We start from the raw sequence: 16,471 nt of genomic DNA on the forward strand, positions 1-16,471 counted from the left end.
GGTGAATGTGGGAAGCGTGGCCTAGGATGGCACTAGGAAGAATGGTGGGGCCAGACTGTATAATGTGGGAGCTTGGGTTTATTCTTAGGACCGTGTGAAGTCACTGGGAGGTTTAACGGGGAGAATGAGGAGATCTGATTGGTCTTAACACAATCATGGAGGCTGCTGAATGGATGATGGATAATGAACGAACATGCGTAGAAGCAGGAAGATTTAGTGGGGAGGTCCTTGCAGTCATCTCATGGAGAAAGGATGGTGGCCTGTACCAGGGTGATGGCAGCAGGTGGTAGACAACTGATAACGCATGGTGACAAACTCTGTGCAGTCGCCTCACCACTCCTATCAGCGACTCTCCACGTGGGGAAAAACTGGCAGTAGGGTACTCCCTGGGCAACTGGTCTTTCCCTGCTGCTGCTTTTCCGGCCTCATTAGGCCTAATGATCTCCCATCCTTCACTCTCACTTAAATAAAGGAAGTGCCATGCACAGGGCAAGAGGATCTGCAGAGAGCGCCATTAGCAGTGGAAACCATAACAATTATTTCCTAAGATAATTTTGTTCAGTGGCTGAGCCCTTGGGAGCTGGTAGTCGACAAAGCTCTGCTTTGTGTTGTAAAATGGAATGAAAGTCTCTTCAGGTCTTGGGTAGAAGCCTGACCCATGCACATCTCTTCCAGGGAAAAGAGGAGCTCTCTCTTGAGACCAGAAAACATTTACACTAATAATTTACTGTCTCTGACACAGAACTGCCACTACCATCTCTATGCACCAAAAACACCAATTATATGAGCCAAGGAGACAAAGTGTCTCCTGTTCCACCACCGCTGCCACTTTTCTGACCTCTGATATCTCCTCACAGTGTTGCTCAATAATTTGAGCTAATTTAAAAGTCAGTATCTTGCACTAAAGTGAAATTATATCTGTGCTTTCATTCCACAGCCTGGAAGGGATCTTCATTTATCTGTCTGGGATTCTCATATAGAGAGAAGGCTTTATGTGTTTGTGTGCGGTATGTTATGTGTATGTGCATGTGCTTTTGAAATAAAAGGGGGAATAGAGGAGGAGACGTGGAGACACAGGAAGGAGATGATTGGGGCCGTGATATTAATAACACTGATGATTCAGGCTTTCTTTCTATATTGCTACCACTGATTTTCATTTTTTTAAAAATCATTAAAGTTAGGTCTCTCTGAGCATCTTGATCTATGGCTTAGAGTTTCCTAAATCCCGAATTCAATGAAATTGACACGGAGGGGATCAGTCCTCGGCTACCCTTTCACCCTCTTAGAAACGCAGTTTTCTCCCCTAGACAGAGCATTCTGACCTCCCAAAGTCAAGATGCTTTTCACTGGGAGAAAAGTTGGCATGACTCTGTGTATATTTCAATCAAAAGCTGACTCACTGACGAGAAATTTGAGTCCAGAGCTCTAGACATGCCAATGAGAGGCCAAACTATCAGTTCCATAGCTGAATACTCCACTTAGCCAACCACGGGGAGGATTTTTGGCTACACAACAGGCAGCACCAATCAAGACAAGTCCAGACTTCCAAGCAGGCTACATCACCATAAGCAGGGTGAGGAGAATTAGAGGAGGAATGATGGGAAGAAAGGAACATCATGAATAAAACATTAAAATATTCTTCTAAACCATGAATCAAAAACTCAGGCCCAGCACACCACATTCAGGCAAGGAGCGTGAAATTTACTTAAACTTCTCTATTTCTATTTGGTTTGGACAGTACTGTGTTATCATAGTTTTGCTGTTGTTAATACGGTGTCAACACGTTCATTACAAGCTTCAGTCTCCAGGACTTTGTAAATGGACTGCAAACCTTACAAATGGAAATTAGTGCTCAAAATCCGGGATACTGAGCCCACAGGACAGCCAGAAGAAAGCCAAAGTTACAGACTTTTGTGTACGCGTGTGACTTGAAATTATGCTAGAATTTAGGACGTCAAATTAAAATGCTCTTTGTCCCCTGGAGAGATTCCCAAATGTTGGCTGAAAATGAGAGATGATTAGGCCCTTTAGAAAGGTTTCTGTTGCTGCTGAATGTGATTCAAGAAAAAATATTTCAAGATTATGAGATGCGGGTACAGTAGCATCATTCAGGCCATGGAAGAATGTGTGTTTGGGGTCTGCCCACCTCAAAAGGCTGATATTTTTCTATATGCAATGTGGCATTTCCCTGACATTTTCCATTCCCCTGACAGTTTCTAACTCCAGATAAGGAGAATGAGGATCCCCAGGGTGTGGGTGAAGGCTGGCCTCTGGTTCTCATCTTCAGCAAAGGGCTTTGTTGCCAACGGACAGCACGGTCTCTATCTGAGCACCCTTGGGGATGTCCGCACAGCCCGGCCGAGGCTGGCCAACTCCACCGCATTGCCGCACGGTGCTGAGAGCAGCACATGCTCTTCTGCAGAAAGGTTCCAACTCTGCAGGTGGGTCCCGGACGAGGAAGTGTGAGAAGGCGCCAGGTGGCGAGAAGCCCACACTCACACCCTCTGGGCTGAGATTAGACACGTCTGCATTCTGGACTCAGCATCCCAATAACCAGCATATGGCAGTGACACACACACGCAGTAGGTGTTCAACGGATGCTTGAATTGCCCTTGGTCACACAGTTCTCCACCTCGGAATTGGGCAAGAATGTCCCCAATAGGGAATTGACCACATGCCAGGTATCAGCCTGGGTGTTTGTTTTATTTTTCCATTTTCCCAACTCACTGTTTTCGTATCCAGGACAGAGAATGCACGGATGTACCAAGGCTTTTGGCTTTGCAAGGACTTGAGCTCTTCTTGCCATCAGCTGTTTCACGCACCAGCTGAGCTAAGATTCAGGAGGTCTCCTGAAGCCCTTACACATATAACCCTTTCTCCCTGCATTTTTCCTTTTTCTGTAGCAATTCAATTGGCACCCGGGCTTCACCATCGTCACCAGTGTCCAGTGTTTTTCACCAAACGTTGGTCTGACTTCCTGCAAGCGTGGCTTTTTCCACCCTGATCCATGGCCTGACTCTCAAACGTTAACCCTTTCCACACATCCTCGGAAAACCATCTTGGAATCCCCACCAAGCAGACCAGCAAAAACCCTTACCTTCAAACCAAAGAAAATACTAAATCCATGAAATCACTTAAGCCACCCTTCCAAAGTGAGGGAGACTCGAAATGTTTTATACAGCAACCTATAAGAAACTCATTTTGCGGGATGTTTCACATTCCAGCCCATGGTTTATTCCCCCATATATCCCTGCCAGTAATATCAACCAGATGTGGCAAAGAAGTCTGTGCAGAATTGTAAAAATTACAAGCATATTCTGTAATTCCAAAGCATTGTAAAGTCACAGCTTGGTTTTCTTTCTTTCTTAAAAAAATAAAAAATAAAAACTTTCCAAGCTGGCAGAATGTTCTCAAGTACAAGTATTGCATGATCACTTTAGAAAATTCTGCTGCTGGCCCGAAAGGCTAAAGAATTTGAAGATGTAAAACTTCACTCTACCTTTGATAAATTGTAGGGAACTTAGAAAAGTCTATTTGCAAACATGCATTTAAGTCTATAAATTTTTCTCTTTCAATGTTTCAAGTCTTAATATCCTAGATCTCAGATATGAGCATATGTTCATATACACTCATATGAGCATAAAAGTACAAATACTGAACCTTGAAAGCTACAGAGGTCCATGATTTTTCTCTTATTCTCCCGTCTACCCAACCTTCTTTTTCAAGATGTATTTCAGCACAAGCGTCACATTATAAAGCAGAAAAATATACAGAATTGGGGGTCAAAAAGACCTGGGTTTATTCCTGGTGAGTTAGTTAAACTCCTCAACCCTCAGTTTCATCATCTGTGTAGTGGGCATACCTACCTTGAAGGAGGACCAAAGAAGATGGCAAATGCATAAGGTGTGCAGCACACAGTAGGTGCTCATGAAATGTTTGGTTCCTCCTCTGATCCCAAATCTATAAAATAACAGGGGTTGTACTAGATCAGTGTTTCCCAAAATATGCCCCATGGGTGACATACACCAAAATCACCTAGGGTGCCTACTTACAGAGTCAAATCCCTACGTCCATTCCAGATCTAATGAAACTAGAGTCCTTGGGGACGTAGTCTGGGAATCAGCATTTTAATTAGAACCTCAAGGGATTAGTTTTTTATATGCTAAGTTTGAGAACCACTGTAGTCTGGATCCTCGCTCTGCAAAGTGTGGTCCTGTAGAAATGCAGACTCTTAGGTCCCACCCCAGACCTGCAGAACCAGAGTCCACATTTTAACCAGATTCCCAGGTGTTCAGATGCACAGTAAAGGTTGAAAAACACTGGCCCAGATAACTTTTATTCCTAGCTCTGAAATTCTATAGTATGAGTCCATAAGGCAATTCAAAGTATTAGCCTTATAATCAGCTCTGTGAATAAGGCAACAGGCTTCTGTGCTCAGCTGGATAAAGGCTCAGTGGAGGAGAGAAGAACAGAAACCTTCCCTGCCTGCCTTCTTTCTTCGCTCCGGCTTCAGGTACTACAGAGAGTGCAACTCACACAAAGCAGAAATCCCAAGAGTGACAGGGCACCCACTGTAATCCATTATCTGTCCACACACAGATTAAAGCTAAACCCGTCTTCAGGCACATGACTGAAGCATGCAGGTGATGAAGCCTGCCATAAAGCAAATGGAAGGCTGGCCTCACCGCAGTGCTCGGTGATCGGGGAAATGTTGGAGAAGGAAATGGAGCTCCAGTTTGCAGGGACTTTTTCCATGAGCTTTAGGCAGCCGTGCCCCTGGAAAAAGCGACCCCACATATGCGATGGTGAGGCCGGTCTCACCATCCGTCCCCTGGCCTCTGAAGGCTGCGCCAGCCCAGACCAGAGGCAAGAACAGGTCTCTGGGATCCAGCTCCAGGTAGGCAAGCAGGCAGGCAGTCTCTGAAGCCTCCATGGTCCTGATGGATTGGTTTTCCCATCGCCCTATGATCATTTCACCACATCAGATAACAACTCTGCTGGAAAACTGAATAGTATGGTTTTTGTTTTCTCCACTGATTTTTCACTTTTATAGCATCGTTTCACATCAATACAGAGTTTTATGGAGACACATATTGCATGTAGTTATGTTTTAAAGGTTAGTGCAGAATTGGAAGACTAAGGTGGCTACAAAAGGAGCTCTGAGTAGCAGAAGGTACTACCTAGAGGTACAGGGTTCCAGTCATTCAACAGATCTGGTCTCATTTAGGGCTTCAAAGAGATAAAGGAACTAGAGCACTAACTGAGCTTCTATGAGGGGCTGCTGGCCCTTTAGTTACTGACTTCTCATAAGTATGGAAATTGTGGTAAGGATGTGGGCTCTGTAGTCAGGCAAGCCCGGGTTTGAAGTTTAGCTCTGTCAGTGACTGGCTCTATGACCTTGGACAAGCTGTCTAAATCTCTAGGACTCGGTGTGTTTATCTGTATAATGGGGCTAATGTAGTATCTAACCTCCCAAGCCTGAGATTGAGGAAGAGAATCTATCTAAAAGCAGTTCGCAGAGCACTTGACCCACAGTAAATATGCAATGCACGCTTGGGAACTATTATGTGCTAATGTGTTCATTCGTACGTTGAAGCCCTTGCCCCCAGTCCTTCAGAATGTAACTGTATTTGGAGATTGGGTCTTTAAAGAGGTGACTAAGTTAAATGTGGCCATTAGGGTGGGGCCCTAAGCCAACATGACTGGTGTCCTTATGAGAAGAGGACAGGACACCAGAGGTGAGCGTGAACAGAGGGACAACCATGTTAAGAGGCAACAAGAAGACCACCATCTGCAAGACAAGGAGACAGCCCTCAGGAAATCAATCCTGCCAGCACCTTGATCTGAAACTTCCAGGCCGCAGACTGTGAGGAAACAAATTCCTGTTGTTTAAGCCATCCGGTCTGAGGTACTTCTTTATCACAGACCTAGCAAACTACGACAGGAACTATGATGATTATCCTTATTGTATTGCTAACCAACCAGAGACTGAGAAAGTTGAGGTCACTTGCCCAGGGTCAGTCACCAGAGGGCAGGATCCAAACCCAGGTCTGGACAGTTCCAAAGCCCCTGCTCTTTGCTCTAATATTGGGTTACCTCAAAGAAACATTAGATCACCTTGCTGAATGCAGTTTCTGGCTTGTTTGGGGATACGGGGCATGGATGCACATGGCTGGGTGATAAGGGCAGAAAATGGTAAATAAGAAGGAGAGGTACAAGCTAGCAGAAATGAGAGTTCAGGGGATGGCCCACTCATTGCAAGTAAGTTCTGTGGAAACTGAGGTCTCACAACTCTTTGGGAGGGAAGCAGCCCCACCAGGACAGCAGCCCCAGTGACTTGGGGCTAAGTTGGCTGGTCACATTTCATGTTGTTTTCAGCTGCCCGGGGATTAACTTCCCAAGTCTCTTGCAACTCCACTGACCCAAGTGAGCGACAGCGGTTTAACCCCAGTGGCATGTTTTAAATCTGCCAAATACCTAGTAGGACTGTGTGAAGAATAATCGGGGGCCTCCGTCCTGCTGCTAGCACAACTGCTTCTTCAGCAACAGGCTTTAAACCACTACCAAATATGTCCACTCTTTGGACATGAATCCAGGAGACGTGGACCAGAAGGACCCCAGTGGTCTGCTCATCCTCACGTGGCAAAGTCAAATTTAAAAAAAAAAACAGTTGTGAACCACTGTGTGCCTCTCATCCCCTTCAAAGCTCCCTAATCTGGTGCAAGGCAGACAGCTTTTAATTACTGTTTTCATCTTGTCTTTTGCTTCTTCTAAGGAATTTCTGGCAACATTAACCACTTAACTTCCGAATCACCAGAAATCCCTCCCTCCTTCCCCCATGTGTAGGTAAAAGAGAAAGCTTGAAGGAGAGGCCAAAAAGGAGAAATTCATAACTTACAGACCACGTAACAGACCATGCTTCATCCCAACCTCTCTAGATGAGGCCCAGAGAGATGAAGTAACATGCCTAAGGTCACACAGCTTGTGGGTGGCCGAGCCAGTAGGAGGATCAGGATCTTCCCACTCCCGGTGCAGTGCTCCCTCAACCCTCATTTATTTTGGAGCCTGAACTCTTTGAGAGGTGCTAAAATGTTTACACCAGAGATGCCAAAGCCCCAGCATATGCACCATTCCTATCAGTCAGCCAGCAAAAGTTAACCATAGCCGTCTTTCACTGAGCACTTTACTACGGGCTATAGTCAATGCTAAAGGTTGTCCCCGGGCTATTTCCATTTACCTCACAACAATCTGGAGAAGTAGGTTCTATTATTGTCTACTTTACTGATGAAGAACCTGAGACCCAGAGAGGTTAAGTAATTTGCCCATGGTCTCACAGCAAGTAACTGGCAGCCCCTTAACCTTTTCACTTTACTGCCATCTCCTGTGCTCAGTCAAGAGTGATAGGAAACCTAGAAAGAGCAGAAGTACAGTCCTGACCCTTGAAAACCTTATAATATACATCAGGACAGGAGTGAGCTAATATTTATTGAGTGCCCAAAGCAGGAAAGAGACCTTGCTGGGTGTTTTACAGACCACAGTGGTATTACCTAAGCCTCAGGGCACTTCTGAGCTCTAGGATTCTATGGCTCGTGCTCTATGCACTGAAGGACAGAGTAAGAGGGAAGATACATCACTACTATACACATGCACCAATGAATCAGATGGTGCTGCATCTAAGGGGGGTGGGGCGGGGTAACCAGCCAAGGCCTGACAGAAGCACTTGGATGTATGACAGGTCCATCACCAATCCTTTTTAGCATGACTTCAGCTCTCCACAATAGTTAGCACAGCAGTGTGGCATGGTAGAAAACAGAGGTACTTTGCAGCAACACACATGCATTTCTTTCCCCATTCCGTTGTATCCTGGTTATACAACTATGGGTAAGTCAGATAACACTTCTACGCTTTAGAAGTAGATTTTTTTTTTTAAAATAAATTTACTTATTTTATTTATTTATTTTTGGCTGCATTGGGTCTTCGCTGCTGTGCGAGGGCTTTCTCTAGTTGCGGCGAGCGGAGGTAGAAGTAGATTTAATAATGATTCTCTTTGCAGGATTGGTGTGAAGGCTAAATCTGAGTATTGAGGCAGAGTGCCCAGTGCTGCTGCTTAGAAATACGGGATATATGGACAAGTAATTTAAACTCTGGGCCTCAGTTTCCTCATCTGTAAAATGGGAGTATTGAGGCAGGGAGTTAATTGTAGTAGAAAAAAAGCACAGGCTTCGGAGTCAGATTACCCACATTAGATTCCTGGTTCTGTCACTGAGTAATTGTATGATGCTGAGCAAGTTCTTTGACCTCTTTGAGCCTCAGTTTCACATCTACAGAATAGTACTCATAGTCCCTACCCCATAGCATCGTTAGGAGTGTCAAACAAGTTATATGTGAAGTGCTCAGAAGAGCACCCGACACTCAATGTGTTTGCTATTGTTATTATCTTGAAGCGTTATTGTGAGGATCCAAACCATTCAATGAAAGCACAGGGAATTGAACAGACTAGATGCTCAATAAACTTGTAGATGTCTGCTGTGTTCAAGTCTAGTATGTCTTCCCCTGTCCTCTGATAACAGAATTACTCTCCCCTTTGGGAAACCCATTCCCGGGCCCTGCACACCCTCATCTGCAAACAACTGTGATGGACGCATGGCCCAAACTTGGTCAATCAGAGGACATCATCTCACCAGCAATAGCATCTGCTCAGCGCTGGACATGCGACCAAGGTAAGCAACTGACCCTCAGTTCTTTTCTGCAGGACTGCTGTCGAGGGCACCCTCTCCACCCTGGTTGCCAGGTTACTGCCCTCAGAGGCTTCTGCTTTTGCCTGCCATCCCATGCACTCTTCCTAGGGCTGGAGGGAGTGAGATGAAGTCCCGATGACACCACCATGCCCCTGGATCCAGCTGTTCCTAAAGCCAACCATAACTACCACTGGCCTTCTCATGCACATTAACTCACATATTTCCCCTCTGAGTTAAACTAATTTGTCACATTTCTGCCACTTACTAGTTAGTGGTAATATTATAATCATATATATATAATAGGTTCTCAACAAATATTGTTTCCCTTTCCCATCACTACATGTATTATACGACCATAGCCTTTCCAAAAGGTATTTTTCAGATAATCATTGAATATTAAGCAGTCTTTGTCTATAGATCTAATAAGAAAAGGTGCGTCAGAATTGCTGTTTAAACTACATGGCTGACTGTGGAGGAGACGGCCACCCAGCAGCCCCATTTAGCATTCCCTGGAAAATGGCTCACTGCGTCTATTGAGAGGCAGTGCTCTTTTAAAACAGAGCCAGTGGCATATGTATACACACTCATGATTGCACATTTATTGATTTCTAATTTGTACCCTGCTTACTTCCACAAAGGCCCTGGAGTGGCTGACAAAATAAGACAAAGACACAATAGGGTCATTAAGAAAAATCAAAGATCAAGCCCAGAGAGAAAAAAGGATTGCTGATTATAGCCCAAACCTGGGTTAATAGAGCTGCTTCAATGAAAAAAAGTATGTATTTAGCTCTCAGCTCTTTGGCAGCCATTCAGAATGTGTCATGATAGGGCACATAGAGAACTGGGCAACCTTCATATCTGCAGTTTAACACCCAGCACAGAGGCCAGGCTGGAACAAGCACCTGGGAAAAGTTTATTGAATGAACGAATGAAGGAATGGTGGATAAAAGACTCAAAGTTCCCTCAGAACATGGTTCATACCCTGAGGCCTGTATCATTCATTTATTCATCCACCCATTCCTGAGTGCCTGTGTGTCACATTGGGCCTGGCTGGGGACCTGGAGAGGGGCAGAAACCAAAACGAGCCAAACGTCCTCCCTGCCTTCCCAGCTGCAGCTCTCTGGCTTGAGGGCAAAAGCTCCGTGCAACAGATCTCAGGGCCCACGTCAGCTCCTGGTTTCTTCATGTCTCCCAGAGAAAGGAGATTAGAAACAAGTTGTGAAGATGGGAACTGTAGGAGTAACAGTAGCTATCTTGGTAATTGCACTCACACAGCACTTTAAACCCTAGAAAATGCATGCCCACCATAATCTCATCGGATACGTACAGCTCCTTGGTGAGGTGGGTAGAAGGGAAGATGGGGCATCTCCCATTTACTGATGAAGACATTTAGGCACAGAAGGGAAAGTGGCTCTCCCGACCTCTTTCAGTTAGAAAGTGGCCTTTAGGACACTGGAGTTTCCCATGCCCCTGTGCTACCTGCCTGGGCCTGGCCCCCAGCATGGCAGAGACCTGTTATCACGGCCTGAAACTCCCCCTCTGCCTGGATCAAGACCAGCCCCGCCTAAAATGGGCCTCACCTGGTGGCCGTGGGGAGCAAGAATCAGCCCCCCTGACCTCCTGAAGCAACTGGAACTCTCAGACCTACCCGCTCAAAGCTGCCCAGCAGCTCCAGTCCCATAAGCACCTTTTACTGGCCTCGAAAGTGATGCTGAGGTTCCAGATGAACAGCATACCGTCTGCGTTATTTAGTTAAAAGCAGGTTGAAAAGCACAAGGTAATACTGGGTGGAGAGATGGCTATTAGGTGAGCATTTAACGAAAGAACTGTACAGGGAAGAGGAAGTTAAAAACCAGAGTGGTTTCCCCATCTGCCCACTTGCTGTTGCTCATTCAGCCCAGCAACAGCACCTCATGCACCCTCACGTCCATCAAGGTGGGTTCAGAGCAGAAGAGTGGAAAGGGAGGCGTGCTCTTTCCCTCATTTAGCACCGTCAGCCTGGTGGACTGAGCCAGAGAAAGGGAGTACCAGCAAGAGGAGACCGTGACAAAGTACAGGTGTGTCCCGGAGAAGGCAAGCAAGGTCGCGGTACCCTTGAAACACCAGCCAACCCCAGCCCGTTCCTGTTGCAGCCAAGTGCCCTTGCAAGTACATTTATGTATATAGTCTCTGTGTGTGTGTGCAGAGAGAGATACCGATTCCTAATGCAGAACTCATTCTTAAGTGCACACGCAAACAGGTGTTTCATATTTCCCAATTTATCTACACGCATCGGCGGACTGCCTACAGAGGTATTAAACACAGCCACTGGAAATGAGAAGGATGGCTACCACTTTGCAGCCTCCCCGGTAAGGTTAGAGTCTTCCCAGCCAGGCCGTAGATCTCACTGCCTGACTGCTAAGCCTTGGGCAACCAATTCACCCTATAATGTACACTAGTTACTGCCGGTAGGACTTTCAGGTTCAAAGGCATGGAGTTGTTCACTGTCAATAATTAGCACTTGCCTAATAACCCCAACATATGAATCACGATCTCCATCGCAACGTGCAACTCCAGCTCTTCAGTATCCAAACTCTCACGCTGAATAAATACACAGAGAATCTGCAAGTCTCCCCCCACCCCCCATTATACCCTGGACCATTCCGAACATAAAGCAAAATTCAAAGTGTTTCTTTCTTTTCCCACAAAATCACAGATCTCCAGACCCAGGGTTCCCAGACTGGCAGCGGTAGGAAGCAAGCAAAGGGCAGAAATCCTTCTAGCCAGCAAGGAGGTGAGGTTGAAATGCTTAACCCAAACCACTGCCCTCCTCTGAGACCACTGGCAGTCTTGTGTAAATCAATTCACCTCCAAGCCTACCCTCAGGGCATTTCCCTGAGGTTAATTCAGACCCAAGTTAAAAGGAAGAGTTTCCTCCCTCCTTGCAAAGGAGAGATGCACTACCACAGGTCCACAGCCCTCACCGGCCACTTAAGCGGATGATCTGGGAAGGAGGGACGCACGAAAGGCGGGCTGGAGGGGAGTGTGAGGACCCAGCACCCTGAAGCCTGGCTCCAAGCGCCGACATGCGCGGACTCACTGCCAAGGCCCACACGGCTCAGGGCTCCCCACGCTAAGGCAACCGCATCCTCGGCGTCAGCAAAGCCGGACAAGACACCAGGTAGGGAACACAACTCCATTCTACTCACAGTCTGGTGAGCTTCGGGTTGCTCTGGAAAAGCAGTTCCGGGAGGACCTGGAGTTTATTCTTGTTCAGGCGCCTGAAGGGGGAAAAAAAGAATGAAAAGATGTCAAGGGGACATGAAACGGGATCAAGAGTATATACAGACACCCCTTCGGTCCATCGATCAACAGGTATTAAGAGGCTTCTAGATCTTTCAACGTGGGATGCTCAGCACATGTAAGGCATACTCTTAACTCGCGGAGCTGGGAGTCAAGTTGGGGATAAAAAGGCAAAGGTCAGTCGGAAGCAGGAACACAGCGTGCTTCCTGCCACACCCCCCTTCACGAGCCTCGGAGAGGCATCACTAACTGATCATGACATTCTTTCCCACGAACCTCAGACAGGCTTTTGAACTTTTCTCAACATGTGCCTGCGGTAGCTAGCTATTGCCAAGTGATGCAATGGACATGTGAAATGGGTCCCTAAAAATAAACAAAATACCAGAGAGAATATTCCAGATCCTAAGTGGTGAGGAGAGGTGGGACAGATAGCAGTCTTTATAGGGACAGAGAAGAGGGTGGGGCAGATCACCAGGGGTTAAAGGGCCAAATGGAATCCCGGCCAGCCTGGCTTTTCAGACCAGAGCTGGGCTGCATTATGACTGCCATGGGCCCCGAGCATTTTTGCCTCTGTGGGCCCCTTCCCCTATTTAAAAAAACTAAATATTGCATTTTATAACTGTTTTGGTATAAAAACAAATATATTAATATTATATAACATTTACTTTGACCTGAACACTCATCCCTTTCCTCTAATGTTAAAAGAAATTAAACCATTTTCATGGGTCCCTAAAAAGTACTGTCAGCCCTGGGTGCTGTCCCCGCTGTGCCTAATGGCAAAGTCGGCCCTGGGTCAGGGATCATGGTCGAGGTGTGTAGACCTAGAGGTAAAACTCAGCCCAGGACGGGTGTCCCACGTTGGGTGGTGGCAACAGAGCCAGACTCTCTCCTGAGAACAGTCCATGCTGATGCCCACAGAAAAGAAGGCCATCTGAGTTTCCGAGGGACCGTAAGTCGTTGTGGTCTCCACGAAGCCTGCTCTCCCGGGAGTGTGAGGCCAAGAGGGAGAGCCTGCCCCGCGCTCATTCCCAGGCCTCTCTGTCCAAGCATCTTTACGCAGCCTAATCAGGGAAGCCCAGACCAGGGTCCCCAAATCTCCTGTCCCCAGAATCCTCAGAATCTCACTCTCCAGAATCTCCTCGTGCAAAAGAGCAGTTTATAGCCCGGCTGAACTTCTCCGCTTAAACTGTGCATATTTGGCTACGTGGAAAACATGTATTATCCCATCTAGAGCTAAGCGAACTGAAGAGAAGAAAAGGTGAGCTTCTTCCCAGCTTCTGTCCCCATAGCCCACACTTCCTCCACCACATCATGCAGACGTGATCCCCTGGGGGTCCGGGGGATTGCTATTTTCCCCTTTTCGTTCCAGGTTGAAGGACAAAAACTTCAGAGGGACAGGGGACTAGAAGGAAGTTTGCAAGGGCAGAGCATGTGAGAGGAGCATTCAGCACCTCAAGTCAGAAGCGTGCAGCTCAGCCCTGAAGGGGTTCCCGTGGTGCGGGGCAGGGGTGGGCCCGCGGAGCTGCTGGTGACACTCCTGACTGTAAGGAAGCCTGAGAAAAGGCTGGCAAGTGGGACAAGATAAGCTCAAATTCCTGCCCCACCGAAACGGCAACCTGCCTCCCTGGGCTCTTTTTTGTTTTGTTTTGTTTTCGTTTGTTTAACTGTGGTTAAAACGAAAGCCCTAACATAAAATTGACCATCTTAACCATTTTTAAGTGTCCAGTTCTGTAGTGTTAAGTATATTCTCACTGCTGTGCAACAGATGTCCAGAGCTTTTTCATCTTGCAAATCTGAAACGCTGTACCCATTAAACAACCCCACCCCAGGGCCCCCTCCCCTCGTCCCTGGCAGCCACCATTCTATTTTCTGTCTCTATGGATTTGACCAGTGCTCTTTTGATCACTCCCAGTATCTATCTGCTCTTTGTGTGTTCCTGTCACCAAAGTGGGAAGAAAGGGGGGAGCCCAGAGGAGAGGAGGGTGAGGAGGAGTCTAGCTCCTTGTCTAGAGCAGTTCTCATACAGCCAGTGATAAGCCCCTTTCTAACACGGGGAAGCACTGGTCCCAGAGAAGGCGTGGTGCTATGACTTTGGGGTTGGTCACGCTGGGTTCAGGTCTGGCTCTATCATACTCTTGCCATGGCACCTCGGGGAAGTTACCTAGCTCCTTGAGCCTCCGTTTTCCATCTGCCAAATAACCCTACTCAGTGAGTCACAGTAAGTTTTAATAACACACTGTATGCGTAAGTGTCTAGCACTGCAATGAGAGCATGGCAATAGTAAGTGAAATGAGTTGCGGCACAAATGCGTGTCAGACACTACGCCACGTGCTAGAGGGGTAGGATCTCAGGCAGCGCAGCTCAGAGGCTGGTGTCATAATTACCCGCATCTCACAGGTGAAGACAGCGACCCCTGGAGCGGTTGAGCCCATTCTGCAAGGCCACTGTGACAGGAAGTGGCAGAGGCAGGATGTAGACCCAGGGGTTCTGCCTCCAGAGCCTGGTTCTGAACCACTGTGTTACTCGAAGGCTTTCAATCTGTGTGACAGCTGCCTTCCCCTTCTTTTCTCCCCTCCCTAGTCTTCTTTTTGCCTCTGCTTCCTTTCATCCAGGGTTGCCACCTCCTCTGCCCCAGCCCAGACAACCATCCACCCTGAGTACATTTCCCTCCCTGAAAAGGATGCTCTTGGAGTCCCCAAGAATAGAAGTGGGTCTCTAGGTGGGTCTGTCTGGAACCACCCTCTATTGCCACAGCTGCACAAAGCCTGGTGAGAGTTACACTCAGACAACCAACGCTCCAGTTTAGACAAAAGTCTTGAAATCGGCCCACCGCTGCCTGCAGTGGGGAGGGTATTGAGTGTCCTAAAAGCTCAAAACCAGAGTTGAAGCTAAAAATAAAACCAGCTTGGCTCCGAGGCTCCAGGAAGGGAAGGAATCATTTTCAGTTCTTTGCCGGTATTTGTGGCTGGACAAAAATAAAAACACAACCAAATTTAGTCAATTGTGTGCTGCCTGCTGCTTCATAAACCCTGAATGAGGATTCCAGGGTGGCTGGGCTGGGCTCTTCTCCCAAAAGCCTCGGGGTCTTTCCACTTCAGCTTGGGCGGGCCGCATGCTGGTTCTCTGTATCAAGAGGAGTTCGACAGCACATTTCGTTTCTAGTTCATTCCATTCCAGGATTTATCTGTGTTTATTTAGTGAACCAGGTTGGCCTGAAAGGTCTTCCTCGAAGAGCTGATAAAGGCTCCAAGCTGCATAAGGTGAACTTCTCACGTGGCTGCTCTAACAGCAGCTCCTGAACAGGAAAATGAACAGAGTGAAACGTGCTGTTCTCCTGACAGAGGAACAGGTAAGCGCTGGGCCGCACATAGCGCCTATTGGTCAAGGCATCCTCCATCACTCATGCCATCTGCTGCTTTGTCACCCTGGAACCAGAGGCGGAAATCTGCCATAGTTCAAGCTGGAAATAAATCCATGATGCCTGGATGAAGAAAAGGACTGAATGGGACTCGTATGAGGGCAGACCTGAGGAGGTCGGCAGAAAGGCTATAGGCTGGGTCAATGATGGGATAAAGCCCACCTGGCTGTCCTCTCTCCCTCTAAGATCGACACTCCTTCTCAGCCTTCCTGCTGGAACAATGGGGAGCATCAAGGTCAAAAAAACCCACTAGCTGCTAGTTGCAAGGTCATTCTGCTTTTCGGCCTGAATTATGAAGCTCCAAGAAGGGGAGCCTTGTCTCGGCAGTGCCACTGATGGCCGCAAGATCTAATTAGAGGTTTTTGCCACTTTATTGAATTCCTTCATTTATCTATCCATTATCCATTCATAAAACCACCCTCTATCCATCTGTCTGTCCATCCATCCATCCATCCGTCCGTCCATCCATCCACTATTCTATCCAACCATTCACCTATCCATCCATCTACCCATTTGTCCATTTATCCATCCATCCATCCATCCATCTTCCTAGTCATTTATCAGTATGAACATACAAAGATGAATAAGACACAGTCCCTTACTGCACCTGCATGAATAAGATGTAGATGAAGAAGAAGGTCAGATGCTAGTGAAGGAGACAGACACGAAAACAAAAACCTGCAGCATGATCTTGTAAGCAAAGCTATTGTGGGAGCACAGAGGAGGGGCAGCTAACCCAGACCTGGGAAAGGAAGGCTTCCCAAAGAAAGTGGTTTGGAGGGTTTTTTTTTTTTAAGCATAATTTTGACTCTTCAGGAGATAGGGACAAAGGGTTCTAGACTTTGAGAGGTGTATGTGCATGGCCATGGAGGACCAGTAGACGGAGGAGAATTTGGGGCACAGGGCTGCATTGCTGGGACTTGGAGGTGACTTGAGAAACACAAGCGATGAAGCTCTAGAGCTAGGCAGGGGTCATATCAATGAGGGCCCCTGCGGGTCATGATCAAGGATTTGGGCTTGGCTGTTTACTGAG

The 16,471-nt window shown here is 47.1% G+C and overlaps 1 protein-coding gene across 2 annotated transcripts in view; it reads right to left on the reverse strand.

The window, feature by feature from the left end:
* The window catches only part of SLIT3 (slit guidance ligand 3), a 619,464-nt gene that overhangs the window by 503,032 nt on the left and 99,961 nt on the right, over positions 1 to 16,471 (reverse strand). For both annotated transcript variants that reach the window (XM_082378749.1, XM_082378748.1), the window contains exon 4: positions 11,927 to 11,998. In XM_082378749.1, the coding sequence (XP_082234875.1) occupies positions 11,927 to 11,998 (72 nt within the window). The remainder of the gene's footprint in view (positions 1 to 11,926; positions 11,999 to 16,471) is intronic.

Source organism: Balaenoptera borealis (genome assembly GCF_965194805.1).
Source record: "Balaenoptera borealis genome assembly, chromosome: 2".
NCBI classification, from domain to species: domain Eukaryota; kingdom Metazoa; phylum Chordata; class Mammalia; order Artiodactyla; family Balaenopteridae; genus Balaenoptera; species Balaenoptera borealis.